Here is a 26,601-nt window from a genome sequence, read left to right as displayed (position 1 = left end):
ACAAAAAACACATAAAACACCCAACTGGGCAGGAAAATCAAATTGAAAAATTTCTTCCCGAATCGGGCAGCACTAGTTTGAACATGTACTTGAAGGAAAAGTCCAAAATCTGCTATTGAGATAGACATGGAGGAAGTCACTGCTTGCCGTGGGATCAGCGGCATGGAATGTTGCTTTCAACTCCTAATTCCCACCCACTTTAAATCTATCTGATGCCATATCATTCTCTCTGCAAAAAACTTCACAACCCCTGTATGTTCTGTCTGTCCAAATTAGATTATAAGCTCTTCCGAGCAGGGACAGTCTATTGCATGTTAAATGTACAGCGCTGCATACACCTCTCAGCACAACAGAAATAAGAAGTAGTAGTATTTGGGTTTATGCCAGGTACTTGTGACCTGGATTGGTCTTTGTTGGAAGCAGAATGCCTGGCTAGATGGACCATTGGTCTGACCCAGTATGGCTATTATGTTCTAAGTCAGTGGTTCCCAACCCTGTCCTGGAGAACCACCAGGCCAATCTAAAGTTAAAAGGGGATAGATTCCGTACAAACGTAAGGAAGTTCTTCTTCACCCAGAGAGTGGTAGAGAACTGGAATGTTCTTCTGGAGTCTGTTATAGGGGAAAACACCCTCCAGGGATTCAAGACAAGGTTGGACAAGTTCCTGCTGAACCAGAATGAACACAGGTAGGGCGAGTCTTGGTTAGGGCAAAGGTCTTTGACCTGGGGGCCGCCGTATGAGCCGACTGCTGGGCGCGATGGACCGCTGGTCTGACCCAGCAGCGTTAATTCTTATGTTCTTATTCGGGTTTTCAGGCTAGCCCTAATGAATATGCATGGAGCAGATTTGCATGCCTGTCACGTCCATTATATGCAAATCTCTCTCATGCATATTCATTAGGGCTAGCCTGAAAACCCGATTGGCCTGGTGGTCCTCCAGGACAGGGTTGGGAACCACTGTTCTAAGTAGTTAATAATCTTATACCAGTACCGGAGATAGGGGTGATACAAAATCAAACAAGTCAACAGCTCCCCAAAAGTATGAGTATCACTGGGGAGAGAGTTCTCCAATAACATAAATATTCAAAGATTCTTAAATAAAATTTTGTGAATATGAGGAGGTTTCAGTGATTTGTAAGTGCATCCCAAGCACTAACCGAGACAATGAGTCACAAAGGACTCGTCACAAAACACACATACACATCATTTTGCTCCTCTTAAGTTTTGAGTTCCATAATAACTCCGTGCAATTTATATAACATTAATTAAAGGAGAACCAAATCCCAAGTGAAACAATCAAAAAGAAAGAAATGCTGTTACCTGCTATTATGATTGAAATCGCTCCATACCATTTTACCTGCTATTATGATTGAAATCACTCCATACCATTTTGTGTTAGTAAACCTGGTCATAATTAGCAAATCATCATCGGTTTGCTCTCATTAAATATGAGTTTTGCCGATATATTGGCTGAGTTGCATGTTTAATGTTTCGAGTGGTGCTGAGATGGCAGCACCAGTTGTGAAGAACTAATGGGCAGACTTGCACTCTCTATGACCCATATATGGCAGTTCGGTTTAGGATGGGTGGGAGGGAGCTTTGACAAACTCTAGTAATTTGGAATGTGAGCACAATGCCGACCAGACAGACTTTTATGGTCTTTGTCCCATAAATGAAAAGAATTTGGATAGGCTGGAGTGGACTTCGATGGCAACTTCAGTAGTTGGAACCTAAAGACTTCTACTATCTATGTTCCAGAAATGCCAAAGACAATTTTAATCATGAAATAATGAGTGACTGTTAAGCAGACAGGATGGACTATTCATGCCTTTATTTGCTGTCATTTATGATGTTACATAAACCATTTTGTGGAAAAAAAATTTGTACTTTAAAACAGCCTCTAAAATTGTCTTGAACATGGAATATATTAGATGCCAGAAAAGAAGTTTGTATTATTGATAGGATTATATGTTTAATGACATTTCTCCATCATGGTTTTTAAAGGCATGCCAACACAAGCTGGATCATAAACTCTCCTTAGATGCCTATCTCCTGAAGCCAGTGCAGAGGATCACAAAGTACCAGCTGCTCTTAAAGGTAAATATTTAATTAGAATAAGCACTAGCACATTTTCACTCCTAATCACTCTCTCAAACTAATCAGCATTTACCACATCCAATGCTAGTTACAGAATAAAAGCCAGAACATTTTTCATAAAACTCAACTTTATACAGATGAGACTACAAAAACAAATCTTTGGAGAGGGCTCCCCATTATCTATGCACAAAAGGAAAGAGGCATTTCCATGTTTATCATCATTTTTCTCCTTTTGGATCCAATTTTTCCCCCCTCCAACAATAGTTATTATTTGAGATACTGATACATTTATTATAAATACTGTGGATTGCTTTACAAGTTTTCATAAGATAGGGATGCTGATATTGGCATGCTGACTAAATTCTCATTAAAATGATGCAATCAGGCCTGTATGAATTCCTCCAAGAAAGAGCATGATTCTGTTTGGACAACTAACTCCTTGTCTAGCATGTATTACAGCATCAGGAGATTTATAATACAAAAATTAAATAATACAGGATTTCACACTTACCTGCATGTCACATTAGCAATGGATCTTTATTTTCCCTAAAGGAAAAAAAAAAACACATTAATGAACTACATTCAGGTAATATAGTATTCTTTGAAGCAATACAGTTTGTATATACATTAGCATTTATGAATTGCTAATATGCCCCAGGAGTTCAATGCAATTTACAATTTAGAAGAGCCTGGCCATATCCTGGGATTACATTATTTCATTAGGGTTCATGACACAGTTAACTTGGTTTGTATTCATGTGGGCCTATGGATTATGGCATATGGTTTGGAGAGAAGACTGGCTATTTCTGGTGTTGTCTTGATATTATGGTTTCTGGTATGGGTGTCTTTTTTCCAGTTTGTAGGGACCTTGATCATCTATCAAGGTAAGAGAGGTGGTTTTGTTTCTTGTTTGGTTTCTGGAGGTCTCAGCCTGTTTGGGGGGGGAGGTATTTTCCAAACAGATAGGTTTTAAGGCATTAACAAAAGTTTTAGTAGGAGGATGTGCTCCTTAATTGTGCTGGTAAAGGATTCCATCATTTTGCTGCCAGGTATGAGAAGGTTGTAGAGCAGACATGTCAAATTCTGGCCCGCGGGCCAAATCTGGCCTGTGGTGCAATAAAATTTGGCCTGCCAGACAATTCCTGCCGTCGCCGAGATTTGGCCTACCGTTCCATCCCTGCCTGCCGCTGGCGTAATCACCACTGCTGCCACTGCTATTCACAAGCATCTGGGAACAGGAGGAAGATGAGCTTCGGACATTAAAGCAGCCTATAGAGGATCGACAGCTGTAGCGATCCTAGCAGGTTGCCGTAGCTTCCTCAGCACATTCCCTCTGCCGCGGTCCCATTCATCAGAGGAGGGGCAGGACTGCAGCAGAGAAAATGTGCTGCGGAGGCCGACTGCAGCCTTCTAGGATCGCTTCTGCAGACTGCTTTATTTTGTTTAAATCAGATGGTAGTGATCAAAATGGTGATGAACAGAAGAATGCTTAGGACAAATACAGCAAGTGGCGATAAGAATAAGAAGAGAGGTGGCTGGAGACTGAGTATTAGGGTCTAAGGTGGAATAGTAGAAATGATGCAACTGACAGGTTTGTAAACCAAGAGGATCTTTTTTACTGATGAGACTTACAAGGTTGGGGGATTGGGGATGCTAGTATTTGGGGGGACTGGGAAGGAGAGGTTGAGGTAAGAGGAAGTTTAAGACAGTGGGAGCAATCTGGATAGAGGAGAACTGAATGAGGAAGGGGGAAGAAGAAAGAAGAGAACAAATGATTGAGCTGTTTGGAGAGTGATGAGTTGGAAAGAGTGAGGAATAGGGGAGGACAGATGAGTTAACAGAGCTTTACAGTTGTTGCAGTTACTATGTCTAGGTATGCTGAGCTGGAGCAGGAACACGAGCAAGAGCAGGATGTGACATCACTAAGTGTAACAAAAGGAAGATAGCATGAAACAAAGAGGGAGGTGATGAGAAAAAGGAAAGAAGCTAGACCTCGGGGGAAAGAAGGGAAACAGAAGAGGAGGTAAATGGTTAGCACAGAGAAAGAAGGAGACCCTGGCAAGCGAGTTATTAGAAGAAAACCAGAGCCTGGGACCACAACATGATTTGAATAATGACCAGACAACAAAAGGTAGAAAGAATAATTTTATTTTCTGTTTTGTAATTACAATATGTCAGATTTGAAATGTGTATCCTACCAGAGCTGGTGTTAGACAGTAGGCGTGAACTAGGACCTAAAAGAGAGGAAAAGTCTTTCTTATTTATTTTGTTTACATCATAGAGCCGGTGTGAGGTTGGAGAGGTTATGACCCTATACTTCTACTAAGACTAAGGGGTCCTTTTAATAAGGTGCGTATTTAGCGCACGCTAAATCGGTTAGAGTTCCTTAATAAAAGCACTCCTATGTATCTTAATAAAAAATTTGGCCCGCAACTTAGCCTATGTTTTAGATTTCAGCCCCTTATGTGATTGAGTTTGACACCCCTGTTGTAGAGTGAATAGCTTTGTATTCGACTTCTCTAGGATTTGGGAATCTTAATTTCATATGGTTGCTGATCAGGATATACAAGTCTTCCTCCATATTCATGAGTTTCTAACACAAGCTAGCTCTTAGAGCAATACTGTAATTTGCAGTAAATAAATAATAAATGTATTTGATGTCAAATACTAAAAATAGGAGTTGCTATGTTCCATGCCTCTTTCTGACCAGTACCTGCCCCTGCCTAAGTCCCCCAAGTCTACTTCCCAAAATGGGTCTGTTTATGGAGAGACTCCACCTTCTTTCTCTTAGTGACTTCCAGGAAGCGAGAAGATGTTGCTGTTTGAATTGCTCAGAGTAAATATTTGAAAGTAGATAGATGTGGTTGGCTTGTGTACAAGTGTAGAGGTATTATGAGTTAGTGAAGTTTTCCCTCATGGGGGCCATGGAAAAGTAGGGAAATGGAGTTCTCCAGCAGTCAGAGATGTCCCAAGATTGGGATCCTCTGCAGCACCAAAGTGCCTCACAAAGGGTTAGCAGTGAGATCAAATCCCTTTCACTTTCCTGCTCCTTGTGATCTTGGGCAAGTCACTTAATCCTTCAGTGCCCACCGCTTTGAATGTCAAAGCAACAAAATGGCAGTATAGAAGTCCCCATTCCTTTTCCCCTTTCACCCCCAAACCCTCCAAATATAATTGAAAATAATCACGAGCAGTAAAGACAGCTCCTACCATCTCACTGGTTAGAGAGACAACTGAGGAATTGGAGGACAGCCCAGAGGGATAGAAGGTGGAGCAAAAGAATGCTAATGAGGCTCTCTGCGAGCATTCTCGTGAGAAGGGGTTAACTACCCCAGAAGTTCAGGAATAAAAGGGCAAATTCTATAATAAGCGCCCAAAAGTTAGGTACCTACAAAGGCACTGTTCAGCACGATTCAACTAAAATTGGGTGCTGTTTAGTGAATCACGCTGAGCGGCACCTATTTTGGAGGCGCCCATTAAATAGGCCAGCTGAAGGAACAACTAAAAGGTAGGCGCCCATGCGAGCACTTAAGCACGCTTAAGAGCAGTGATTCTGTAAGAAGGTACCTAACACGTAGCCACGCCCATGCCTAACATGCATAGCATCTATTTTTTTGAAGGCCGCCTAAATTTTTAGAGCCGCCTTATTACAGTATCGCGCTTTCTTGATAGGCGCCTAGGTTTCAATCAGTGCTGATTACTTTTTAGTCAATTTAGATAGGCGTCTATCTAGTTGGGCGCCTCCGAAATATATGCCTAACTTTAGGCGATGGTTACAGAATTTGGACCAAAGTGTCTGTCACATTAGAAATTAATTAAAAACTAATTCTGTACCCATGAATGAAAATACAGAGTGCTATAACGATAATCATTACTTAAATGATAGTATAGTAATTCCTTTCTTCAAGCCATCTCTTTGTGCTACTGTGCTTTCATTCTCAACTTTAATAACATGCTCTGTAAACAAGTATAATATTTGGCTTCCTAAAACATCCCCATGAAGTGATCAGGGATGTCAAGTTACATGGAGTCCAGAAGCGAATGGTTCACTTCAGCTGCACAGCAAATTGAATAAAGTGGATATTTTCCACCAAGAAAAGGGAATGAGTAAACAGTGTATATGCATAAGAAACAATTAAAAAAAAAAAAAATTGTAGGCTATGTTTTGGGCTTTCAAAATAGACCTATGAATTTTTAGCCCAGTGAAAGTGACACTGAACATATACTGTGTGATTCAATTTTCCTAGTCAATACAAATTTCTGTTAAAGTATGTTCATGCTAGAAACAATTGCCCTGAATACTTAGCTTTTTAAAGTCATGAACAATATTTCTTCTTAATGTTATTGCCAATTATAAGAGAAATGGGAAAAGTCAGATTTTAAAAGAACAAAAGGACCCCTCTCCTGCCCCCCAAAAAACCCAACACCCAAAACAAAACTGCACTATAATATTTATAAACTTGCCATCATTATTAGAATTTAAAATATCCTGTTTTTAACGCTAACATGCAAATAGTGTTGCAGAGATTACTCAGTTTCTCCAACAGCTCTTTGCATCCATGACATTCTCCTAAGAAATTATCAAAAAAGTCCCCTTTAAAGACTGATGATAATGGCTCCATGGTAAACAAACATTAACCTGCCCATGCATTTAGAGAAAAACTATTGCTTTTATTCTTCGCCACGCAACACATTCTGACTTTGGCCAGTTAACAATGAAGCACTGAAATTCTAAATAAATGCGACATATTCAGCATATCACTCCTAGTTGTCAACAGGGAATTATTTATGCCCTGGCTTTCATTTCAGTTCTGTAATAAATGCTCTTGGGCACAAGTCAATGGCATCTAACAACAACAACAAATGCTCTGCAAAAACACGACAACTAAACTATGCTGTTAACAATTTTAAGTTTTATGTTGAGTTATACCACCTTGGATGAAATCTCTTCATACAGGCAGTTAATAAATCCGAACAGTAAAATACAATTTGTATTTCCTCTGATTTTTATTGGGACCAATCACAGCTAACATCAGAAAAACATTTAGCCATGCAAATAGCTTAAGTGGACATGCAAAAGGTTTTCAAAGTCCAAATGATTTACAACCCAAGTTGCAAACCAATTAAGATTGATAATCATGCTTTGCAATATAGCCAATGGCCTAAGAGAAGTGAATAAAACATGGTCAGTTAAAGCTAAGAGAACAAGAATTTGAAAAATGTTAGAGAAGCAGTCTTCTATGAAGGAAGACTCAAACTAGAGCAATGTCTGAAAACTTGGTTGTTGTTTTTTTAAAACAGGATTGGTGTCTCTTCTATTGATAACAGAACTAGAAATAAAAACCACCAAATATCCTATACAGACCACTCTCAAACTCCTTGGAGTAACAGTAGATAGATGTTGCACTCTTCAGGTGCAAATCAACAAAATCACACAAAAAGCATTCTTTACCATGCGCAACCTTCGCAAAATTAGAAAATTCTTCGGCAAAGAACAATACAGACTCATAGTTCAATCCCTAGTCCTAAGTCTACTGGACTATTGCAATATCCTCTACCTTCCTTGTCCCACCTACCTAATAAAACAACTACAGACTGTCCAGAACACTGCCCTCAGACTGATCTATTCCCTTCGAAAATTTGACCACATCACCAACGCCTTCCTAGATTCACACTGGCTTCCAATACAAGCCCGCATCCAATTTAAGCTATATTGCATAATATTCAAAACATTAAACGGAACGGCACCCTCCCACTTAAACAACCGCCTAAATAGGAACCTCTATTCCAGACAAAGGAGAACCCAGTCCCCTTTCTCCTACCCCCCTTATAAAGGAACTAAGCGCAAAAAGATGTACGACAACCTACTAGCAACACATGCAGCTAAATTGGACCCCTCCATCACCAACCTACTGACAGCTTCAACTGACCTCAAAGCTTTTCGAAAAGAAATCAAAACCATACTATTCAAGAAATACATTCTAATTTCCTAACCCCACTCCTCTCCCCTCTCTCCCCTTCTTAGAATCCTCCCTTCAACATGTGATTTAGACCTAACGCCTTTAACTGTATTCCTCTTCCTGAAAACGTCCAGCTATCGTTTAGATGTATTAGGCCCTACGTCGTTAATTGTATTCCTATTCCTGGAAATGTCCAGTTATCTTTTTGTTGTAATCCGCTTAGAACTGCAAGGTACAGGCGGAATAGAAGTCATTAATGTAATGTAATGTAATGTAATGTAATTGAAGCCTGTTTTCAGAAAATGCTTTCCTTTTAATCTGAACTTCCTGCATTGTATCTCCTACTTTGCCCAATAAAACTTTGCTGTACATCTCACATCAGGACACAAGAGCCGTAAAAAAAAATGCAGTACTGTATAACCTCCATATACTGTATATATTTTTTCATCCTGTCACTGAGATCCTTGATCACATGTAATCATGAAAGGAATACAAAAATATTTGCATTTATAAACGAGCCATATAATGCTAACATCTCATTAAGTAACAACCACATTGGTTTCATATGACTCAAATAAAATTTGATTAAATGTAAAGCCTTAGACTGAACATGACATAACAGTATTCATGATTCAATCAGGAAATGCTTAAGTACAGCAAGAATTCAGAAGGCACAGCAGAACTGGAAGAAGCTCTTTCCACTGTGCAGGATATTATTAAATCCGTTAATGACTCCATGCACCAAATAGCCATTACTGGATTCGAGGTATGTGCCATTCACAAAGCATAAATTCAGATGTTTATTTTCCAGCAAATTAGGAGGGTTTTTTTGGAGAGTACAGAAAGTTGGTCTATAGCAGCAGTCTCCAACTCAAACCCTTTGCAGGGCCACATTTTGGATTTGTAGGTACTTGGAGGGTCGCAGAAAAAATAGTTAATGTCTTATTAAAGAAATGACAACTTTGCATGAGGTAAGTACCTACAAATCAAAAATGTGGATTATCTGAAATTATCAGAAACAATTAAGGAAAGATTTATAAACTATAGTTTATAAATCTTTCCTTAATTGTTTCTGATAATTTCAGCTATACAGTAAACCCCAGCAAATTTGCGGTTCGCAAATCACGGACTCAGTAATTTGCAGTATTTTCTGACCACCTCTTCCTAGTACTAAAGTCAAGGTTACACCAATCAGGAGCTGCTTATCAAAGCAGCTCCTGATTGGTGTAACCATGACTTTAGTATCAGGAAAAGGCGGTCGGAAAATGTGCTCGGCTTCATAAGTACAATTTAAGCACCCGCCGGTGCCCAGCTGTCCTCTCCTGCCTTCAATCACCTGAAAAACCGTATTTGTGGTTTTTCGAAATTCATGGGTGTTCCTGGGAAATTCATGGGAACCCCCGTGAATTTCAGGAGAGTACTGTACACAGCTGACAGCAGTGCAACATGCAGAAAGTGAAAAACTATCAAAGTATCAACTGCAAGAGGCAAGATTTTGGACCAACTATTTTGAGGCCCTCGGTATTATAAAGAATGATTCTTTATGGAAAACTTGTGCCTTAAGGCCCGGATTCTGTATAGGCCACCCAGGAAGGACATCCTATACAGAATCGGGCCTAGGTCCACCCAAAATAAACCCAATTCTGTAACTGACGTCCATGTTGCAGATGCTGGTTACAGAACTGGGTTACTGTAGATGCGGCCGCTATACTTATCGCAGCAAGGGATCTCCCTGCCGCGATAAGTATAGCGGCCGCAGCTGCCACTGAGGAAAGAGGCAGAGCTGAAGAAAAAGTTTTGATTCCTTCTGCAGCAGCTCACAATTTGGGTGACTTAACTCACTTGTCAGGAATCGTATGCTTTGTGTAATAGAATTCTTAGGTCCATATTTTTAGTCCATATCAATCATAATTTGAACAGTTCAAAAAATTTTCATAATAGTAAAACATTAACACATCTCAAATAGGTAGTTCAAAATCATCTCCAATATTATTCCATCCTTTGTAATAATTTACTATGGTTGCATAAGATGGAATAATATTGAAGAAGATGATTTTGAACTATTTGACACACATCTAGCCAGTCAGATTTTCAGAATAGAGAATGACATGGGGACAAATTTTTCCTCATCCCCGCAGGAACTCATTTTCCCATCCCCGCCCCATTCCTACAAGCTCTGTCCTCATTTGCACAAGCCTCAGACACTTTAAAATTGTACGTGTTTGAGGCTTGTGTGGTTAAGGCAGAGCTTACAGGAATGGGACAGAAACAGCAACAAAACTCATGGAGATGAGATGGGAAGACTGAGTTCCTGTGGGGATAGGGAAAAATGTGTCCCCCATGTTATTCTCTGTTTTAGAATACCCATAATGAATTATGCATGAGATAAATGTACTACCTCCACTGTATGAAAATTATCTCAGTGGAAATATGACTGGCTAGGTATCAGTTCTACTCAGTGGTCTGAGCAGCAGCTAAGTTTAAAATGAATAGTACCAACCCTTGGCTGGATCCTCAAAATGAAGAGCAGTGCCAGCCAACAGAATCTCTTAAACCAACCAAAGGTTTGAAGAGTTTTTAGGCAAGTGCACACAAAATAAAAAGCTTGTTGCAACTTTCACATGCATTCATCTTGTGTAAAAAAGAAAGTGTGTAATTTTATAATGTTTATGAACCATGTCTACCAGGTACAAGCACAGAGCTTGAATGTCCTGTGATTTCACTTTTGATTTATATGTTTCTGCTTTCTTGGAAGGGGGACCTGAATGATCTCGGAAAGTTGCTCATGCAGGGCTCCTTTAATGTCTGGACTGACCACAAAAAAGGCCACAACAAGGTAAAGGATCTGGCCAGGTTCAAACCTATGCAGAGACACCTTTTCCTGTATGCCAAGACCCTGCTGTTCTGCAAGAAACGAGAGGAAAACACCGAGGGATCTGAGAAATCACCATCCTACAGCTTCAAACATTCCCTCAAGGTAACCAGGGCCCCAAGAATGGGCAATTCCCATTCACTTTATTAGTTATTTCAAAACCCCTGGAGAGTTTTTCATAATGAATAATTCTGAAGCATTGACTCTCTTGTGGTCACTCCTGCTTATTATGCCCAAGGGAGGAAGGCCACGATGAACTGGCTGCAATGAATTGTCCAATTTCAGTGTTTGGGGATGCCCCCACACCTCTGTAGGTACCATAAAGCCCAGCTTCCCCATAATGGGACAATTCATCGCAGCTGCACTGAAATGTCCTACGATGAATCATTCCATTATGCCCAAGGGATGGCCAGTCACAATATGCAGTCACTTCATTTCAAAAACATTGCACTGTCCTCGACACTTATATGTCCATGTACTTTGCTTCTTTTAGTATGGTGTCCTGGTTAAGAGTGCTAAATCTAAAATAAATATAAAAAACTGCAGTTGCTTTCCTCATCTACTGTTATTTAGAACCTGTCTTATAATAATTAGTCTCAACTGGTAAAACCTCTCAGGATTGATAACTGCCATTTCAAACTAATAATTTAGGGCTCCTTTTACTAAGCTGCGTTAGAGCATTAATGCGCGGAATAGCACGCGCTGAATTGCCCCGCGCTAGACCTTAACGCCAGCATTGAGCTGGCGTTAGTTCTAGCCGCGTAGCGCGCAGTAATATCCTGCATGCGCTAAAAACGTTAGCGCACCTTAGTAAAAGGAGCCCTTAGTTTACTACAGAAACAACTACAGTGATCTAATATCTTTAAATGACATTGTGAAAGTGCTAGAGCCAGAAAAGTGTGGTAAATAAAACTAAAGAAGGCTTTGGGGAGTGTGGCTTAGTAGTTATAGCTGCTGCCTCAGCACCCTGAGTTTGCAAGTTCGATCCCAACCTACTCATTTTGACTCTGGACAACTTGCTTAACTCACGACTGCCCCAGGTACTACAGTTAAGGAAAATACCTAAGAGTACCCGATTACTACAGTATTCAATGTATTGTAAACAGCTTTGGGTGAATCTCTTCATGAAAAAGAGGTTACTAAATAACTAGGGGTTTTTCCCTGTTTTAATCTAAAACAGGGAAAAACCCCCAAACAAACCTGTAATCATTTTGAGGAGCTGGGAATAGAAAAGAACTAACCCAACAGGAAAGAGCTGGTATAGGGATTCATCTCCGAAAACTTTAAGGTGGCTATTGTCCTAAGTACTAAAAATGTTTCCTGCTACAGACAGAAAATGTGAAAACCCTTAGTACACTGGTTTTGCACATTATCACCAGCAGAGGGACTATTTTTATAAAGGTCTTTGGTGAGCCCCAACCTTGAATATACGGTGGTATATAAACCTGGAGACCACATCTACAAAAATACTGAAAAAATGGAGACAGTTAAAATGAAAGTCATCCAAACAGTGCATGGCAGGCATGTAAACTATACCCAAGACTTAAAAAGCTAAAGATGCAGACCAGAGAAGAAAGAAAATAAAGCAAAGGTCTAATAGTGAACTATCTAGCACAGTGTTCTTCAACCTTTTTACACCCGTGGACCGGCAGAAATAAAAGAATTATTTTGTGGACCGGCAAACTACTAAGACCGAAATTTTAAAAAACACATTTTCGCCCCATCTCCGCAAGCTCGGTCCCCACAAACCATCTGATCCCATCTGCACAAGCCTCAGTTATGATTTTATATTGAACGTATTTTATTAAAGTATAAAAAGAAACAATATTCTGTACAATTGTCATTTTATAAATATAAATATTCAGAACAAGGACCAACAAAACCCCTGTCTCCCCTCCCCTTCACATATATCCCCTCTACTATCATGAAAACTAAACAAGCCAAATTATTACAGAATGCTACACAGAAATATCATGCTAACAGAATACTGCAGTCACACATGACAGGAATAGTGTTAGGCTTTGCAGTCCACAGTTATGTCTCTAGCAGGATATATATTTCAAATCTGATATATTGTAATGACAAAATAGAAATAAAATGATTTTTTTCTACCTTTTGTGGTCTCTGCTTTCATCTTCTTTCCACTCTTCCTTCCAGCATCTGCCCATTCCATCCACTGTCTGGCCTCTCCCCCTTCCATATGTATCTGACTTCTTTCTATGCCCCTCTCCCCTTTCCATCCAGCCTGTGCCTCCTCTCTCCTTTTTACATCATTCATTCCAGCTTCACTGCTTTCTTCATTTTTATCTCTCCTACACCAGATCTAGCATCTTTATCCCTCTCTCATTTCTCTGCTGACCCCATTTCCAGCATCAATCTCTCTCTACTTTCTCATTCCTGTCTCTCCCCTTTCCCTCCTCTAATCTCCCTGCCAGCTGTTTCCTTCCTTTTTACCTTCTCCCTTCCCTCCTCCCCCCTATCCAACAGTAGCTCTCTTCCCAACTCTTTCCCTCTTCCCCTCCCAGCAGCATCTCTCTTTCTACCTCTCTCCAGGTGCAGTAGCAGCTCTCCCTTTATCCATCAGCTTCCCAGCCTCCAACAGTGGCTTCCTCTCCTTCCAGCAGCTCTCAGTACTTGCCTGCAGCAGTGATTTCCTTAGGCAGCCTTGGGTCCGTTGCCGCCTCTGAGAAAAGGGGAAGTTGCCAAAGTGAATCACTGCCCTGGTAAGTACAGAGCTGCTAGGAGAGGAGACAGCCACTGTTGAAGGCTCCCCATGATCTTACTCCTGCTGTGCCCTGCACATTCGCGACCCCCCCCCCAAGCCGGCAAAAACAGCTTTGCACCGCAGGCCCAGCCGCCCAAGACGAGTCGGAGGCCCCTACCCGCCGCATCCTGCACGTGGGCAGACTCAGCACAAACGCTGCTGATGGCCCCAATCGACACGCTGACCTCCCCGCGCACGCTGACCATCTTCTCTCTGCCTGCACTTTCCCCGCGGCCCTCTTCGGCGACTCAGCAGGGGCAGCGATCAAGACAGGCTGCAAACGTCGAGACCTTCCCTCTCTGAGTCCCGCCTATTTTGTTTCAACTTCCTGTTTCCGCATAGGCGAGACTCACAGAGGGAATGACCGCCTGTCTTGATCGCCCGAGGCTGGGAGGAACAGAAGATTTCTGCAAACACCATCGGGGCAGAAAATTTAACGGGTCCATCTCGCCGGTCCTGTGCGAACCGGCAGGAATTTTCTGCGGACCGGCACTGGTCCGCGGACCGGCAGTTGAAGAACTGTGATCTAGCAGACTTAAATGAGACAGAATGCAGTTTAAACTGCTTGGTTGTACTATAGAAAGGAGGTTTATTACAAGGGATGGCCCAAGCCCTGCAGTATTTTAGTCTACAGAGTGAAAAGCTCATGGACATGGAAATTATTTTTTGACAGTTGAATGAGACAGAAGAAAAAAGAATGGAAACTACAGTCCGTTCTCATTAGTCACATGGTTACAAAGTGCAATTTCGCCTACCCGCAGTTGCATCAATTGCAACAAATAATGCCCCATTTGCACTGCTGTGTTTGTGTATTCACAGATTGGCGCTTTATAAAACAGCTTTTTGGCTTTCATTTTCACCTCAGTCAGGCTTTGCTTCCAGATATGGCCTCCAAGCTTCTGGAGAGTAAATTATAGGTACTTCAAGTGCTGTCCCATGCAAGATCCTAACCTTATTTCTCCAATAGTATCCACTGTTCACTCCACGGGGTGGTGGATGGCCTTGTCCCCGTGCCCACAGTGAACACTTCCCCCCCACCATTTCAGCGGGTTACCCATGGCTAGCCGCGGGTAACTGCCACCGTGTCATTCTCTAGTGGTGTGCAAACTTTCAGCATGGAGATTTTGAGACCGAAGTTGCAGCAAGGTCTGGGAGGTCTCAAACGATGTCAACCCCTGAAATTGTTGACCATGTCCATGACCTGATTTTGGCAGATTGGCAAATATTGGCTAAAAGAATTGCTGAGACATTACAGATATCCAGGGAACGTGTTGGGTATATAATTCACTGATATGCAGAAGCTTTCAGCCAAGCGGGTGCCCAAATGTTTGAACTAGAGAGTTGCGCGGGGACAGAAATCCCACCCGTCCCCACCCGTTCCCGCCAAAGTCCCACCCGTCCCCGTGAGGAATCTCACCCGTCCCCACCCATCCCCGTGAGGAATCCCCTCCATCCCCACCCGTCCCTGTGAGGAATCCCTTCCATCCCTATAAACTTCAGAAATAGTTATTTCATTTAATTATGCTATTGAATTAAAGGCTCTGGTAGAAACCCATTTACAAATAAGCAAAAAGACTTTATTAATTTGAAAATATTAATTGGGAAGAATACATACTTTGTAAACGGGTTTCTACCAGAGCCTCTTTTGTTTATAAATTTTTATCAACACAACTAATATACTACTTTATCCTGAAGCAAAAAAAAAAAAAAAAAAAAAGGAATTCTTTTCCTACCTCTGTTGCCTGGTTTCTGCTTTCCTCATGTTCTCATTCAATTCCTTCCATCCACTGTCTCTCTTCCTTCTGCATCTTCCATTTGCTCTGTTACTTTGCCTCTCCCTTTCTTCCTCCTTCCAAATTGGTCTGGCACCCATCTTCTTCTCTCCGCTCCCCCCATAGTCTGGCATCTGTCTTCTTCCCTGCCAGCGTCTTCTCCCTACTCTCTCTTCCCCATTTCCTTTCAGCGTCCTTCTCCTCCCCATCTTCCCCATGTCCTGTCAGCGTCCTTCTCCCCCCTCTGTCTTCCACATGTGCTTTCAGTGTCCTTCTCCCCCCTCTGCTTCCCCATGTGCTTTCAGTGTCCTTCTCCCCCCTCTGCTTCCCCATGTCCTTTCAGCGTCCTTCTCCCTCTCTGTCTTCCCCATGGCCTTTCAGCGTCCTTCTCCACCACCACCCCCCGTCTTCCCCATGTCCTTTCAGCATCCTTCTCCACCCCTTTGTCTTCCCCATGTGCTTTCAGCATCCTTCTCCCCCCTCTGTCTTCCACAGTGCTTTCAGAGTCCTCCCCCCCCGCCCTTCCCATGGCCTTTCAGCGTCCTTCTCCACCCCTTTGTATTCCCCATGTGCTTTCAGCGTCCTTCTCCCTCCTCTGTCTTCAAGTGCTTTCAGAGTCCTTCCTCCCCCTCCTGTCTTCCCCATGGCCTTTCAGCGTCCTTCTCCCCCCTCCTTCTCTACCGCACCGGGTGCAGCACAGCCGGCCAGGTCCCCTTACTTTTGTGGCGCTTCCCCGACTGACTGACCGACAACAGCCCCGGTCCGACAAACCTCCCTGCCCTGTAGCCGCGAATCTAAATTACCTTCTTACAGCTGCTGTAAGAAGGTAATTTAGATTCGCGGCTACAGGGCAGGGAGGATTGTCGGACCGGGGCTGTTGTCGGTCGGTCGGGGACGTGCCACAAAAGTAAGGGGACCTGGCCGGCTGTGCTGCAACCGGAGCGGGGCGGACCGCCCCCCTCCCTTGGTAGCCACTCGAACCGTGAGGCTACTCTCCTTCTCCTTACCTGCCCTGCCTGCAGCACAGAGCCGAACGGAAGTCTTCCAGACGTCAGCGCTGACGTCTGGAAGACTTCCGTTCGGCTCTGTGCTGCAGGCAGAGCAGGTAGGGAGAAGAGCCGCGCGACTTAGTACATCCAGCCCCGCAGGAACCCCGCGACCCTCGGAGGCGTCCCCACGGGATCCCCGCGACCCTAGGGGTCGTCCCCACGGGATTCCCGCGACCCTAGGGGGCGTCCCCAAGGGATCCCCGTGACCCGAAGGGGGAACCCGCGGGTCCCGCGGGATTCCCGTCGTCCCCGTGCAGCTCTCTAGTTTGAACGTTGACAAGAAACGACATCGAGTGGACATGTCAAGGTTAATTTTGCAGCATTTTCAGTGAGCTGGTGCCAATGTTTTGGAACAACTAGTTACTGTTAATGAAACATGGTTACACCACTATAAAACAACAGTCCATACAATGGCAGCATTCAGGTTCTCCAAAACTAAAGAAATTCAAGACCCAAAAGTCAGCAGGAAAGGTCATGGCCACAATGTTTTGGGATCAGGAAGGTGCTGTAATGACTATCTTCCAAGAACCAAACAGTTAATGCAGAAAACTATTGTAACTTGCTGCGCCAACTAAAAGAGCCATCGAAAGAAAAAAGGAGAGGGAGATTGCAGAAGGAGTTCTCTTTTTGCATGGCAATGCACCTGCTCACAAGGCAAAACAATAGATGTTTTGCGGCAGTTGGGGTATCAGTGCATAGACCATCCTACTTCACCAGGTCTTGACCCATCTATTTTCCGTTTCCAAACTTTAAAAAAGAGTTCGAAAGGGTGACAATTTTCAAGTGATTCGCAGGCAACCCAGTAGCAGAACAGTATTTCAGTGTCCAGACAGCAGAGTAATTTTTTTCCCCTAAAATGTTACAGAAACATCAGCAAGAGTGTTGAACTTAGGGGGGTGACTATGTGGAATAACTTGCAAGCTTAATGGCGCCATCTCATGCCCTTCTTGGTGGAGCTGAGACCTTTTCAGCACCCCGTATACTCTAACACAGGAGACTGTAGGGGTGGGGTTCGACATTTACCTGGGATTTATGTTGAATTGCCCCTCCTGTGCAGTTTTAAATTTTACCCCAGTGGTCTCAAAGTCGCGGCCCACCAGGGCCTAGTTTGAGGCCCTCGGTATGTTTATCATAATCAGAAAAGTAAACTAAAACCGTTTCTTGATCATATGTCTCTTTAGCTATAAATGACAATATTGTTATTAAGACTTAGCCAAAAGGAAAGATTTATAAACTATAGAGTTTTACCTCATGCAAAGTTGTCATTTCTTTAGGAAGACATTAATTTTTTTTTTTTCTGAGGCCCTCCAAATCCAAAATACTGCCAAGCGTTTGAGACCTCTGTGTAAGGATTAGGAGCTAGAAGGAGAGGTCCTACCGACCTTAGCCCAGAGGCAGCCAAATGAGGTACCTCGGGAGGGGGGGGGGGTTGGGCAAGGATAGAATCGGAGGAGTTTAAGGGGGGGGGGGCAGGGTGAAAGAGTTGTGGGGGTAAACTGGAGAGAAAACGGGATTCGGCCTAAAATAGAAGAAGAAAAAAAAAAAGCTGAGGAAGGGGTGAGGTGATAACTCTTGACAAATAAAAGCCCCCCCCCCCCAGCAGATCTCTCTGCTACTACCAACCTCCTCTCCGCCCCCCACCCTCAGACCTTTAGCCCTTGTTTAAAATCTTACGGAATAGAACCGGGCCGCAGAGGGGGGAGGGGGCAAAGAGCTGTAAAAGCGCGGGAAACACACGCGCGCGCCCCTCCCCCGCGCGAGAGGAAGAGCACGGGGTAGGCGGCAGGCGCGCTTTTTTTTTTTTTTTCCTCTTCTCTAATTCGGCGCGCGCACGGCCCCTCCCACCTCGGGACTTGGATGGCTCCGCCCCCTCCTGGCTCCTCCGTGCCGGAAGCGGGGCGGGGAGCGTGCGCTGATTCGCTCGCTGCAGGCCCCATCTCGCCCCTCTCAGACTGGAGAGGTGGTGAGGAGGGCCCGGTTGGAGCGAGGGAAATACAGTACAGGGACTTGAAGAGAGAGAGGGAGGGAAAAAGCCAAGAGCACCCGCGTAGGGGGGAGACTAATGAGGGGTACCAGTTGCAGAGGAGGAAAAGGCTGGGGGATGGAGCTATAGCTAGGGATGGAGGGGGTCTACTTTGGAGGGAGCGATGGGGCTTTGCAACCTTAGAAGACTAGGCAGAGAACAAGAGGGTCAAGATCTTTTCTTTCATCCCTATCAATCACTGAAATCATAGACCTTTGGAGAGTTTTCTGGGATGCAAAGGATATGATAGTGCAGTCCCTATGGGGTAGCAATAGAGAAATCTTTCGGAACTTGTGATGTTTTAAGGAAGTACTGCAAAGCCCACAAAAGAATCATATATGCGTTTGCTAATCCCTAACCTTATCTTATCTACAAGCTTAATTCTAAAAATGGGCTGTATAAAGAGAGGCGTAGTCAGTAGAAGGAAGAAGGTGTTGATGCCCCTGTACAGGTCATTGGTAAGGCCCCATTTGGAGTATTTGGAGACCATATCTGGCGAAGGACGTAAGAAGACTTGAGGCGGTCCAGAGGAGGGCGACAAAAATGATAGGAGGCTTGCACCAGAAGAAGTATGAGGAGAGACTGGAAGCCCTGAATATGTATACCCTAGAGGAAAGGAGAGACAGGGGAGATATGATTCAGACGTTCAAATACTTGAAAGGTATTAACGTAGAACAAAATCTTTTCCAGAGAAAGGAAAATAGTAAAACCAGAGGACATAATTTGAGGTTGAGGGGTGGTAGATTCAGGGGCAATGTTAGGAAATTCTACTTTACGGAAAGGGTAGTGGATGCCTGGAATGCGCTCCCGAGAGAGGTGGTGGAGAGTAAAACTGTGACGGAGTTCAAAGAAGCGTGGGATGAACACAGAGGATTTAGAATCAGAAAATACGATTAAATATTGAACTAAGGCCAGTACTGGGCAGACTTGCACGGTTTGTGTCTGTATATGGCCGTTTGGTGGAGGATGGGCTGGGGAAGGCTTCAATGGCTGGAAGGGTGTAGATGGGCTGGAGTAAGTCTTAACAGAGATTTCGGCAGTTGGAACCCAAGCACAGTACCGAGTAAAGCTTTGGATTCTTGCCCAGAAATAGCTAAGAAGAAAAAATTAAAATTGAATCAGGTTGGGCAGACTGGATGGACCATTCGGGTCTTTATCTGCCGTCTACTACTATAGTAAGGTGTCAAATTAGACTTGGGACAGAGTTGGCTGGCTTCAGAGAACCTCTTTATCCAGGACCACCTAATTCTCTAGTATTGTTATAGGATGGTCCTATATTGCTGTAAAAATCAGAGAGAACTGATTGCATCGCACTGGTGATTAAAGAACATCTCTTGGCAGGGCTTTCAGCAGAAATTGTGAAACTTAAGCGGGCCATATATTGAAACGTTGAATGGCAGGGAGCAGTTTGGAGATTGCTTGTGTGACAAAATCGATTCATCTCTGGCTGCCTAGATTGTGAGCCCGGTAAGATAGGGTTAACAGGTTGGTTTTTTTTTTTTAATTTAAAAAAGGAATGTGGCCCCACTCACAGCCCTGCCACACACAAACCTTGTTTCTTTTTTGGGCCACGCCTGGAGGGCATCTGCGCATGTGCAAATGCGATGCAGTGGCGTCGCACGCATGCGTGCCATGATTGCATCACATCCACGCATGCGCAGTTACCCTCCACTCACGGCCCCGAGCTCAGGGGTTTTCAAAATTGCCAGATTTTGGAAAACCTATCCAGACGCCTGGACAGTCCTGTAAAAAGAGGACATGTCTGGTAAATCCAGACATCTGGTAACCCTACACTAAGGCAGACTAAGAATGTTATACACTTCCCCCTCCCCATTCGCGGTTTCTGCACTCGTGGTTTCACATAATCGCGATTTTTTTCTGGGGAGGGGGAAAATAATAAAAACCATATTTTTGACCTCCTCGCCTTCCCGGCCTTACCTGGTGGTCCAGAGGGCTTTCGGGGCAGGAGCGATCTTCCTACGCTCCTGCCCCGTGCAGATCGCCATGAGGAAATGGCTGCTGTGAGTTCCCGAGACTACGACGGAAACTCCCACAGCCATTTCCTAATGGCGATCTGCACGGGGCAGGAGCGTAGGAAGATCGCTCCTGCCTCGAAAGCCCTCTAGACCAGTGTTTTTCAACCTTTTTATACCCGTGGACCGGCAGAAATAAAAGAATTATTTTGTGGACCGGCAAACTACTAAGACTGAAATTTTAAAAAAACCCACATTTCCGCCCCGTCTCCGCAAGCTTGGTTCCCGCAAACCATCTGATCCCATCCGCACAAGCCTCAGTTATGATTTTATATTGAACGTATTCCAGTACCTCCCCTCTTTTCCCCATCTTAATCCAGCAGATACCTTCCATCACCCTACTCCCTCCATTCCTTATTCAGCATCTTTTCCTTGTCTCCTTATTCCCCCTTTACCATGTCCAGCATATTGTGACCACCACTGTGGTCCGTCCGGGACTCCACAGCACCTCACAGTGGTTACACAAATAATAACACCTGCGTGTGACCCGGACTGGAGTCACCCTGCAGGCCTGAACTGACACCAATAATAAAAAAAAAAAAAACCAATTCTCTCAAAAGGAGATAAATGAAAATGCTTCACTTTTATTCCTTGATAAAGCATCAAAAGTTAGGTAATTATAGGTCCAAGCAAACAGATAAGTAGACCACAAACTTAAATAGTCCAAACTCAAAAGAAAAGAGCAACAAATAGTGCAATAAAAAGTCAACACTGCTTTTCTTCCTATTTCTTCAGCTCTGAGGTTTGGGCCCACCTCAGAGCTTAATACAGCCTACTCCCAAGCAGATTATTCAGTTTAATCACCAAAAATAGAGTTCAAGGCACTGGCCCACCTCAGAGCCACTATAATGAAGCCTCTGGCAGTCATGCACTAAACTGCCAGGCACAGGAGAGTGCCTCGGGTTTGCTTTAATTTTAGCTATTATATAGCCTACAAAATTCCCACCCAGGTAATAGCAAACCTCTCCCAAAATAACAGACACTATCAGCTTCATAAAAGCAAAAATGCAAAACAGTAAAGAAAAACCAAAAGATCCTCAAAGGTTCAGCTTCCACAAAACAGTCTTTCTCAAACAAAGTCAGCTGAAAAACACTCACTGTTTCTTCCAGTTAGCAGTTGCAGCTGGTGGAAAAACCAACTTCCATGGCTTCCTCACCAAGGCTCATTTCCTCTGGTATGTTGTCAGTCTCCATCGGGAGTTCCAGCTCAGATACTGATTTCTCCAGTATGTCTCCAGCCTCCTGCACCTCCATAGGTGAGGCTGGTTCGCTCCTGTTTGGCCCGAGGAGACTCTCAGGGAGGAAAGGTCTCAACCTTCTCCCTAACCTGCCTCCTTGCTTGCTCTCAGCTGCTGGCTTTTGTATCAATGGGAAACACCCTAACCTGGCTGATTCAGCAGTCCTCAAGGCAGCTTTAGAGCTCCTCTTGTGGTGGTCTAGATACTGCTGGTCTACAGGATTATTGGGAATTTCAGGCTCCCTCTGGTGGTCAGCCTGAGAATCAGCCAAATCCACCCTAGGAAAGCCTTTACACACTCCCTTCCGGGTTTTACTAGGGGTCTTTGCAGGAGCTTTAGCTGGGACCAGGGCATGCTTCTTGTCTGCCTGGTCACAATATCCCCTCTGTCTCCCTACTCCTTCTACCCATGTCTAACATTTTACTTCTGTCTTCATACTCCACCCTCCTGTTCAGCATTTTCCATGTCTCTCTGCCCCCTGCAAGGTCCAGTATCTTCCAACTCCCACCTAGTTCCAATAGCTATCCTCCCCCAAGGGGATCCACCATCTCCCTTCTGTCACACCAATCCCTCCCACCCCCTACTATTGAGAAGAAGAGGAAAATGCGGTAAGCTCTTCTATGAAGAAGAATACACTAAGTAAGTCCTTGTATGATACAGGTGAAGCACAGTAAGTCCTTTAGATACAGCTAAAGGTGAAGAAACAGACATCACAATGGAAAAATTCCCTCTCTCCTACTATAATAAATCAGTGTATTAAAAGTCTAAAAAAATGATTTATGAGACATTTCTGACTACACTTATCAACTGTCATGAGCTAGGAGAAGTGAAACTTATGATTAACAAAAAACAAGCAATACTTAACTCTTTTGCATGGCAACAGGGCCTCACATCTGTTATGATATCATAAAAAGATGAACACATCTCCTGGTCAAGAATAGAATTCTAAAGAAAATTATTTAGCAAGAGTATCTTGTGATAAAGGCAGGGCTTGGAATTGCTGATGTGGTAGGATTAAAAGGACATATGCGGGAAAAAGATAGATTTTCTGGTAAACAGGACATGCGTATGGTGTGACACAGATATTATGAACCAATTAATGAATTAACAAATGTAATGATGTGTAAGAAATAACCAATAAAGATTTATCATGTGATTTAGACCAACGTGGTGCTGGCCACCAAGAAATGTATAAAATCAGGCCTTTAAGAGGAAGTAAGCAGAACAGACATCAAAGGATCCTCAGGCCTGAAGATCACATTCTAGTAACATAGTAGATGATGGCAGATAAAGACCCGAATGGTCCATCCAGTCTGCCCAACCTGATTCAATTTAAATTTTTTTTTTTTTTTTTTTTTTTTCTTCTTAGCTATTTCTGGGCGAGAATCCAAAGCTTTACCCGGTACTGTGCTTGGGTTCCAACTGCCGAAATCTCTGTTAAGACTTACTCCAGCCCATCTACACCCTCCCAGCCATTGAAGCCCTCCCCTGCCCATCCTCCTCCAAACAGCCATACACAGACGCAGACCGTACAAGTCTGCCCAGTAACTGGCCTAGTTCAATCTTTAATATTATTTTCTGATTCTAAATCTTCTGTGTTCATCCCACGCTTCTTTGAACTCAGTCACAGTTTTACTCTCCACCACCTCTCTCGGGAGCGCATTCCAGGCATCCACCACCCTCTCCGTAAAGTAGAATTTCCTAACATTGCCCCTGAATCTACCACCCCTCAACCTCAAATTATGTCCTCTGGTTTTACCATTTTCCTTTCTCTGGAAAAGATTTTGTTCTACGTTAATGCCTTTAAGTATTTGAACGTCTGAATCATATCTCCCCTGTCTCTCCTTTCCTCTAGGGTATACATATTCAGGGCTTCCAGTCTCTCCTCATACGTCTTCTGGCGCAAGCCTCCTATAATTTTCGTCGCCCTCCTCTGGACCGCCTCAAGTCTTCTTACGTCTTTCGCCAGATACGGTCTCCAAAACTGAACACAATACTCCAAGTGGGGCCTCACCAATGACCTGTACAGGGGCATCAACACCTTCTTCCTTCTACTGACTACGCCTCTCTTTATACAGCCCAGAATCCTTCTGGCAGCAGCCACTGCCTTGTCACACTGTTTTTTCGCCTTTAGATCTTCGGACACTATCACCCCAAGGTCCCTCTCCCCGTCCGTGCATATCAGCTTCTCTCCTCCCAGCATATACGGTTCCTTCCTATTATTAATCCCCAAATGCATTACTCTGCATTTCTGTGCATTGAATTTTAGTTGCCAGGCATTAGACCATTCCTCTAACTTTTGCAGATCCTTTTTCATATTTTCCACTCCCTCTTCGGTGTCTACTCTGTTACAAATCTTGGTATCATCTGCAAAAAGGCACACTTTTCCTTCTAACCCTTCAGCAATGTCACTTATATACATATTGAACAGGATTGGCCCCAGCACCGAACCCTGAGGGACTCCACTAGTCACCTTTCCTTCCTTCGAGCGACTTCCATTAACCACCACCCTCTGGCGTCTGTCCGACAGCCAGTTTCTGACCCAGTTCACCACTTTGGGTCCTAACTTCAGCCCTTCAAGTTTGTTCAACAGCCTCCTATGAGGAACTGTATCAAAGGCTTTGCTGAAATCCAAGTAAATTACATCTAGCATATGTCCTCGATCCAGCTCTCTGGTCACCCAATCAAAAAATTCAATCAGGTTCGTTTGGCACGATTTACCTTTTGTAAAGCCATGTTGCCTCGGATCCTGTAACCCATTAGATTCAAGGAAATACACTATCCTTTCTTTCAGCAACACTTCCATTATTTTTCCAACAACTGAAGTGAGGCTCACCGGCCTGTAGTTTCCTGCTTCATCCCTGTGACCACTTTTATGAATAGGGACCACATCCGCTCTCCTCCAATCCCCAGGAATCACTCCCGTCTCCAGAGATTTGTTGAACAAGTCTTTAATAGGACTCGCCAGAACCTCTCTGAGCTCCCTTAGTATCCTGGGATGGATCCCGTCTGGTCCCATCGCTTTGTCCACCTTCAGTTTTTCAAGTTGCTCATAAACACCCTCCTCCGTGAACGGCGCAGAATCTACTCCATTTTCTCGTGTAACTTTGCCAGACAATCTCGGTCCTTCTCCAGGATTTTCTTCTGTGAACACAGAACAGAAGTATTTGTTTAGCACATTTGCTTTCTCCTCATCACTCTCCACATATTTGTTCCCAGCATCTTTTAGCCTAGCAATTCCATTTTTTATCTTCCTCCTTTCACTAATATATCTGAAAAAATTTTTATCTCCCTTTTTTACATTTTTAGCCATTTGTTCTTCCGCCTGTGCCTTCGCCAAACGTATCTCTCTCTTGGCTTCTTTCAGTTTCATCCTGTAGTCCTTTCTGCTCTCCTCTTCTTGGGTTTTTTTATATTTCATGAACGCCAACTCTTTCGCCTTTATTTTCTCAGCCACTAGGTTGGAGAACCATACCGGCTTCCTTTTTCTCTTGTTTTTATTGATTTTCTTCACATAAAGGTCCGTAGCCATTTTTATCGCTCCTTTCAGCTTAGACCACTGTCTTTCCACTTCTCTTATGTCCTCCCATCCTAACAGCTCTTTCTTCAGGTACTTTCCCATTGCATTAAAGTCCGTACGTTTGAAATCTAGGACTTTAAGTATCGTGCGGCCGCTCTCCACTTTAGCCGTTATATCAAACCAAACCGTTTGATGATCGCCACTACCCAGGTGAGCACCCACTCGAACATTAGAGATACTCTCTCCATTTGTGAGGACCAGATCCAATATCGCTTTTTCCCTTGTGGGTTCTGTCACCATTTGTCTGAGCAGAGCCTCTTGAAAGGCATCCACAATCTCCCTACTTCTTTCCGATTCCGCAGATGGAACATTCCAGTCCGCATCCGGCAGGTTGAAATCTCCCAACAGCAGAACCTCCTCTTTCCTTCCAAACTTTTGGATATCCACAATCAGATCCTTATCAATTTGCTGCGATTGAGTCGGAGGTCTGTAGACTACACCCACATAGATAGAAGTTCCATCTTCTCTTTTCAGAGCAATCCATATCGCTTCTTCCTCTCCCCAGGTCCCTTGCATTTTGGTCGCTTGGATATTGATCTTTACATAGAGAGCTACTCCTCCACCTTTATGACCATCTCTGTCCTTCCTAAAAAGATTATATCCCGGTATGTTTGCATCCCATCCATGTGATTCACTGAACCATGTCTCTGTGATAGCAACAATATCTAGATCTGCCTCTAATATCAGGGCTTGCAGATCATGAACTTTGTTGCTTAGACTGCGAGCATTTGTGGTCATCGCTTTCCAGCTATTTTTCAGCGATAATCTCCTTTTTCGTATGGATTTTTGTGTCGTTTCACTTTCCGTTGCAATACTAAGAAATGAGTTGCTGATATTGCTTATGTTGCAGCCTTTACTACTATCACATCTTTTCTTTTGCCGGGGGTGATCTCTATAATTGTCCTTCGTACATACACCACCCCCACCTTCTAGTTTAAATGCCTAGAAAAATATTGTCTAAATTTCTCTGCAAGGTTTCTTTTTCCTGCTGTAGTAATATGTAGCCCATCAGTGCAATATAGCTTCTTGTCCTTCCATGTATTTCCCCATCCTCCTATGTACCTGAAGCCTTCTTGATGACACCAGGCTCTGAGCCATCTATTAAAGTCCTCTGTGTTTTTCACTCTTTGCTCTCCTTTTCCATATGCAGGCAGTATTTCAGAAAAAGCTAAAGTCTTTACAAAAGGTTTCACGCCCTCACCAAGCTCCCGAA

At 43.6% G+C, this 26,601-nt stretch overlaps 3 protein-coding genes across 5 annotated transcripts in view; 1 reads left to right on the top strand and 2 right to left on the bottom strand.

Moving 5' to 3' along the window:
• MCF2L2 (MCF.2 cell line derived transforming sequence-like 2) overlaps positions 1 to 26,601 on the top strand; it is a 306,030-nt gene that overhangs the window by 223,471 nt on the left and 55,958 nt on the right. The window contains exons 20-22 of the mRNA XM_033957587.1: positions 2,005 to 2,097; positions 8,698 to 8,823; positions 10,813 to 11,034. Coding sequence (XP_033813478.1) covers positions 2,005 to 2,097; positions 8,698 to 8,823; positions 10,813 to 11,034 — 441 coding nt within the window. The remainder of the gene's footprint in view (positions 1 to 2,004; positions 2,098 to 8,697; positions 8,824 to 10,812; positions 11,035 to 26,601) is intronic.
• The window catches only part of LOC117366333 (lactosylceramide 1,3-N-acetyl-beta-D-glucosaminyltransferase-like), a 169,097-nt gene that overhangs the window by 106,749 nt on the left and 35,747 nt on the right, over positions 1 to 26,601 (bottom strand). The window contains exons 1-2 of one of the 2 annotated variants that reach the window (XM_033957589.1): positions 17,763 to 17,861; positions 2,609 to 2,643 (exon numbers count right to left, since the gene is read on the bottom strand). The gene's annotated coding sequence lies outside the window, so the exon portion shown is untranslated. Of the gene's footprint in view, positions 1 to 2,608; positions 2,644 to 17,762; positions 17,862 to 26,601 lie in introns of those variants that run through there. The other variant, XM_033957588.1, reaches the window with a different exon arrangement.
• The window catches only part of B3GNT5 (UDP-GlcNAc:betaGal beta-1,3-N-acetylglucosaminyltransferase 5), a 104,996-nt gene that overhangs the window by 42,655 nt on the left and 35,740 nt on the right, over positions 1 to 26,601 (bottom strand). Inside the window, exons 1-2 of one of the 2 annotated variants that reach the window (XM_033957594.1) lie at positions 17,763 to 17,869; positions 2,609 to 2,643 (exon numbers count right to left, since the gene is read on the bottom strand). The gene's annotated coding sequence lies outside the window, so the exon portion shown is untranslated. Of the gene's footprint in view, positions 1 to 2,608; positions 2,644 to 17,762; positions 17,870 to 26,601 lie in introns of those variants that run through there. The other variant, XM_033957593.1, reaches the window with a different exon arrangement.

This window comes from Geotrypetes seraphini, chromosome 9, assembly GCF_902459505.1.
Source record: "Geotrypetes seraphini chromosome 9, aGeoSer1.1, whole genome shotgun sequence".
NCBI lineage: Eukaryota > Metazoa > Chordata > Amphibia > Gymnophiona > Dermophiidae > Geotrypetes > Geotrypetes seraphini.
The sequence above is the reverse complement of the archived record's forward strand: the minus strand, read 5'-3'. Positions and strand labels throughout refer to the sequence as shown.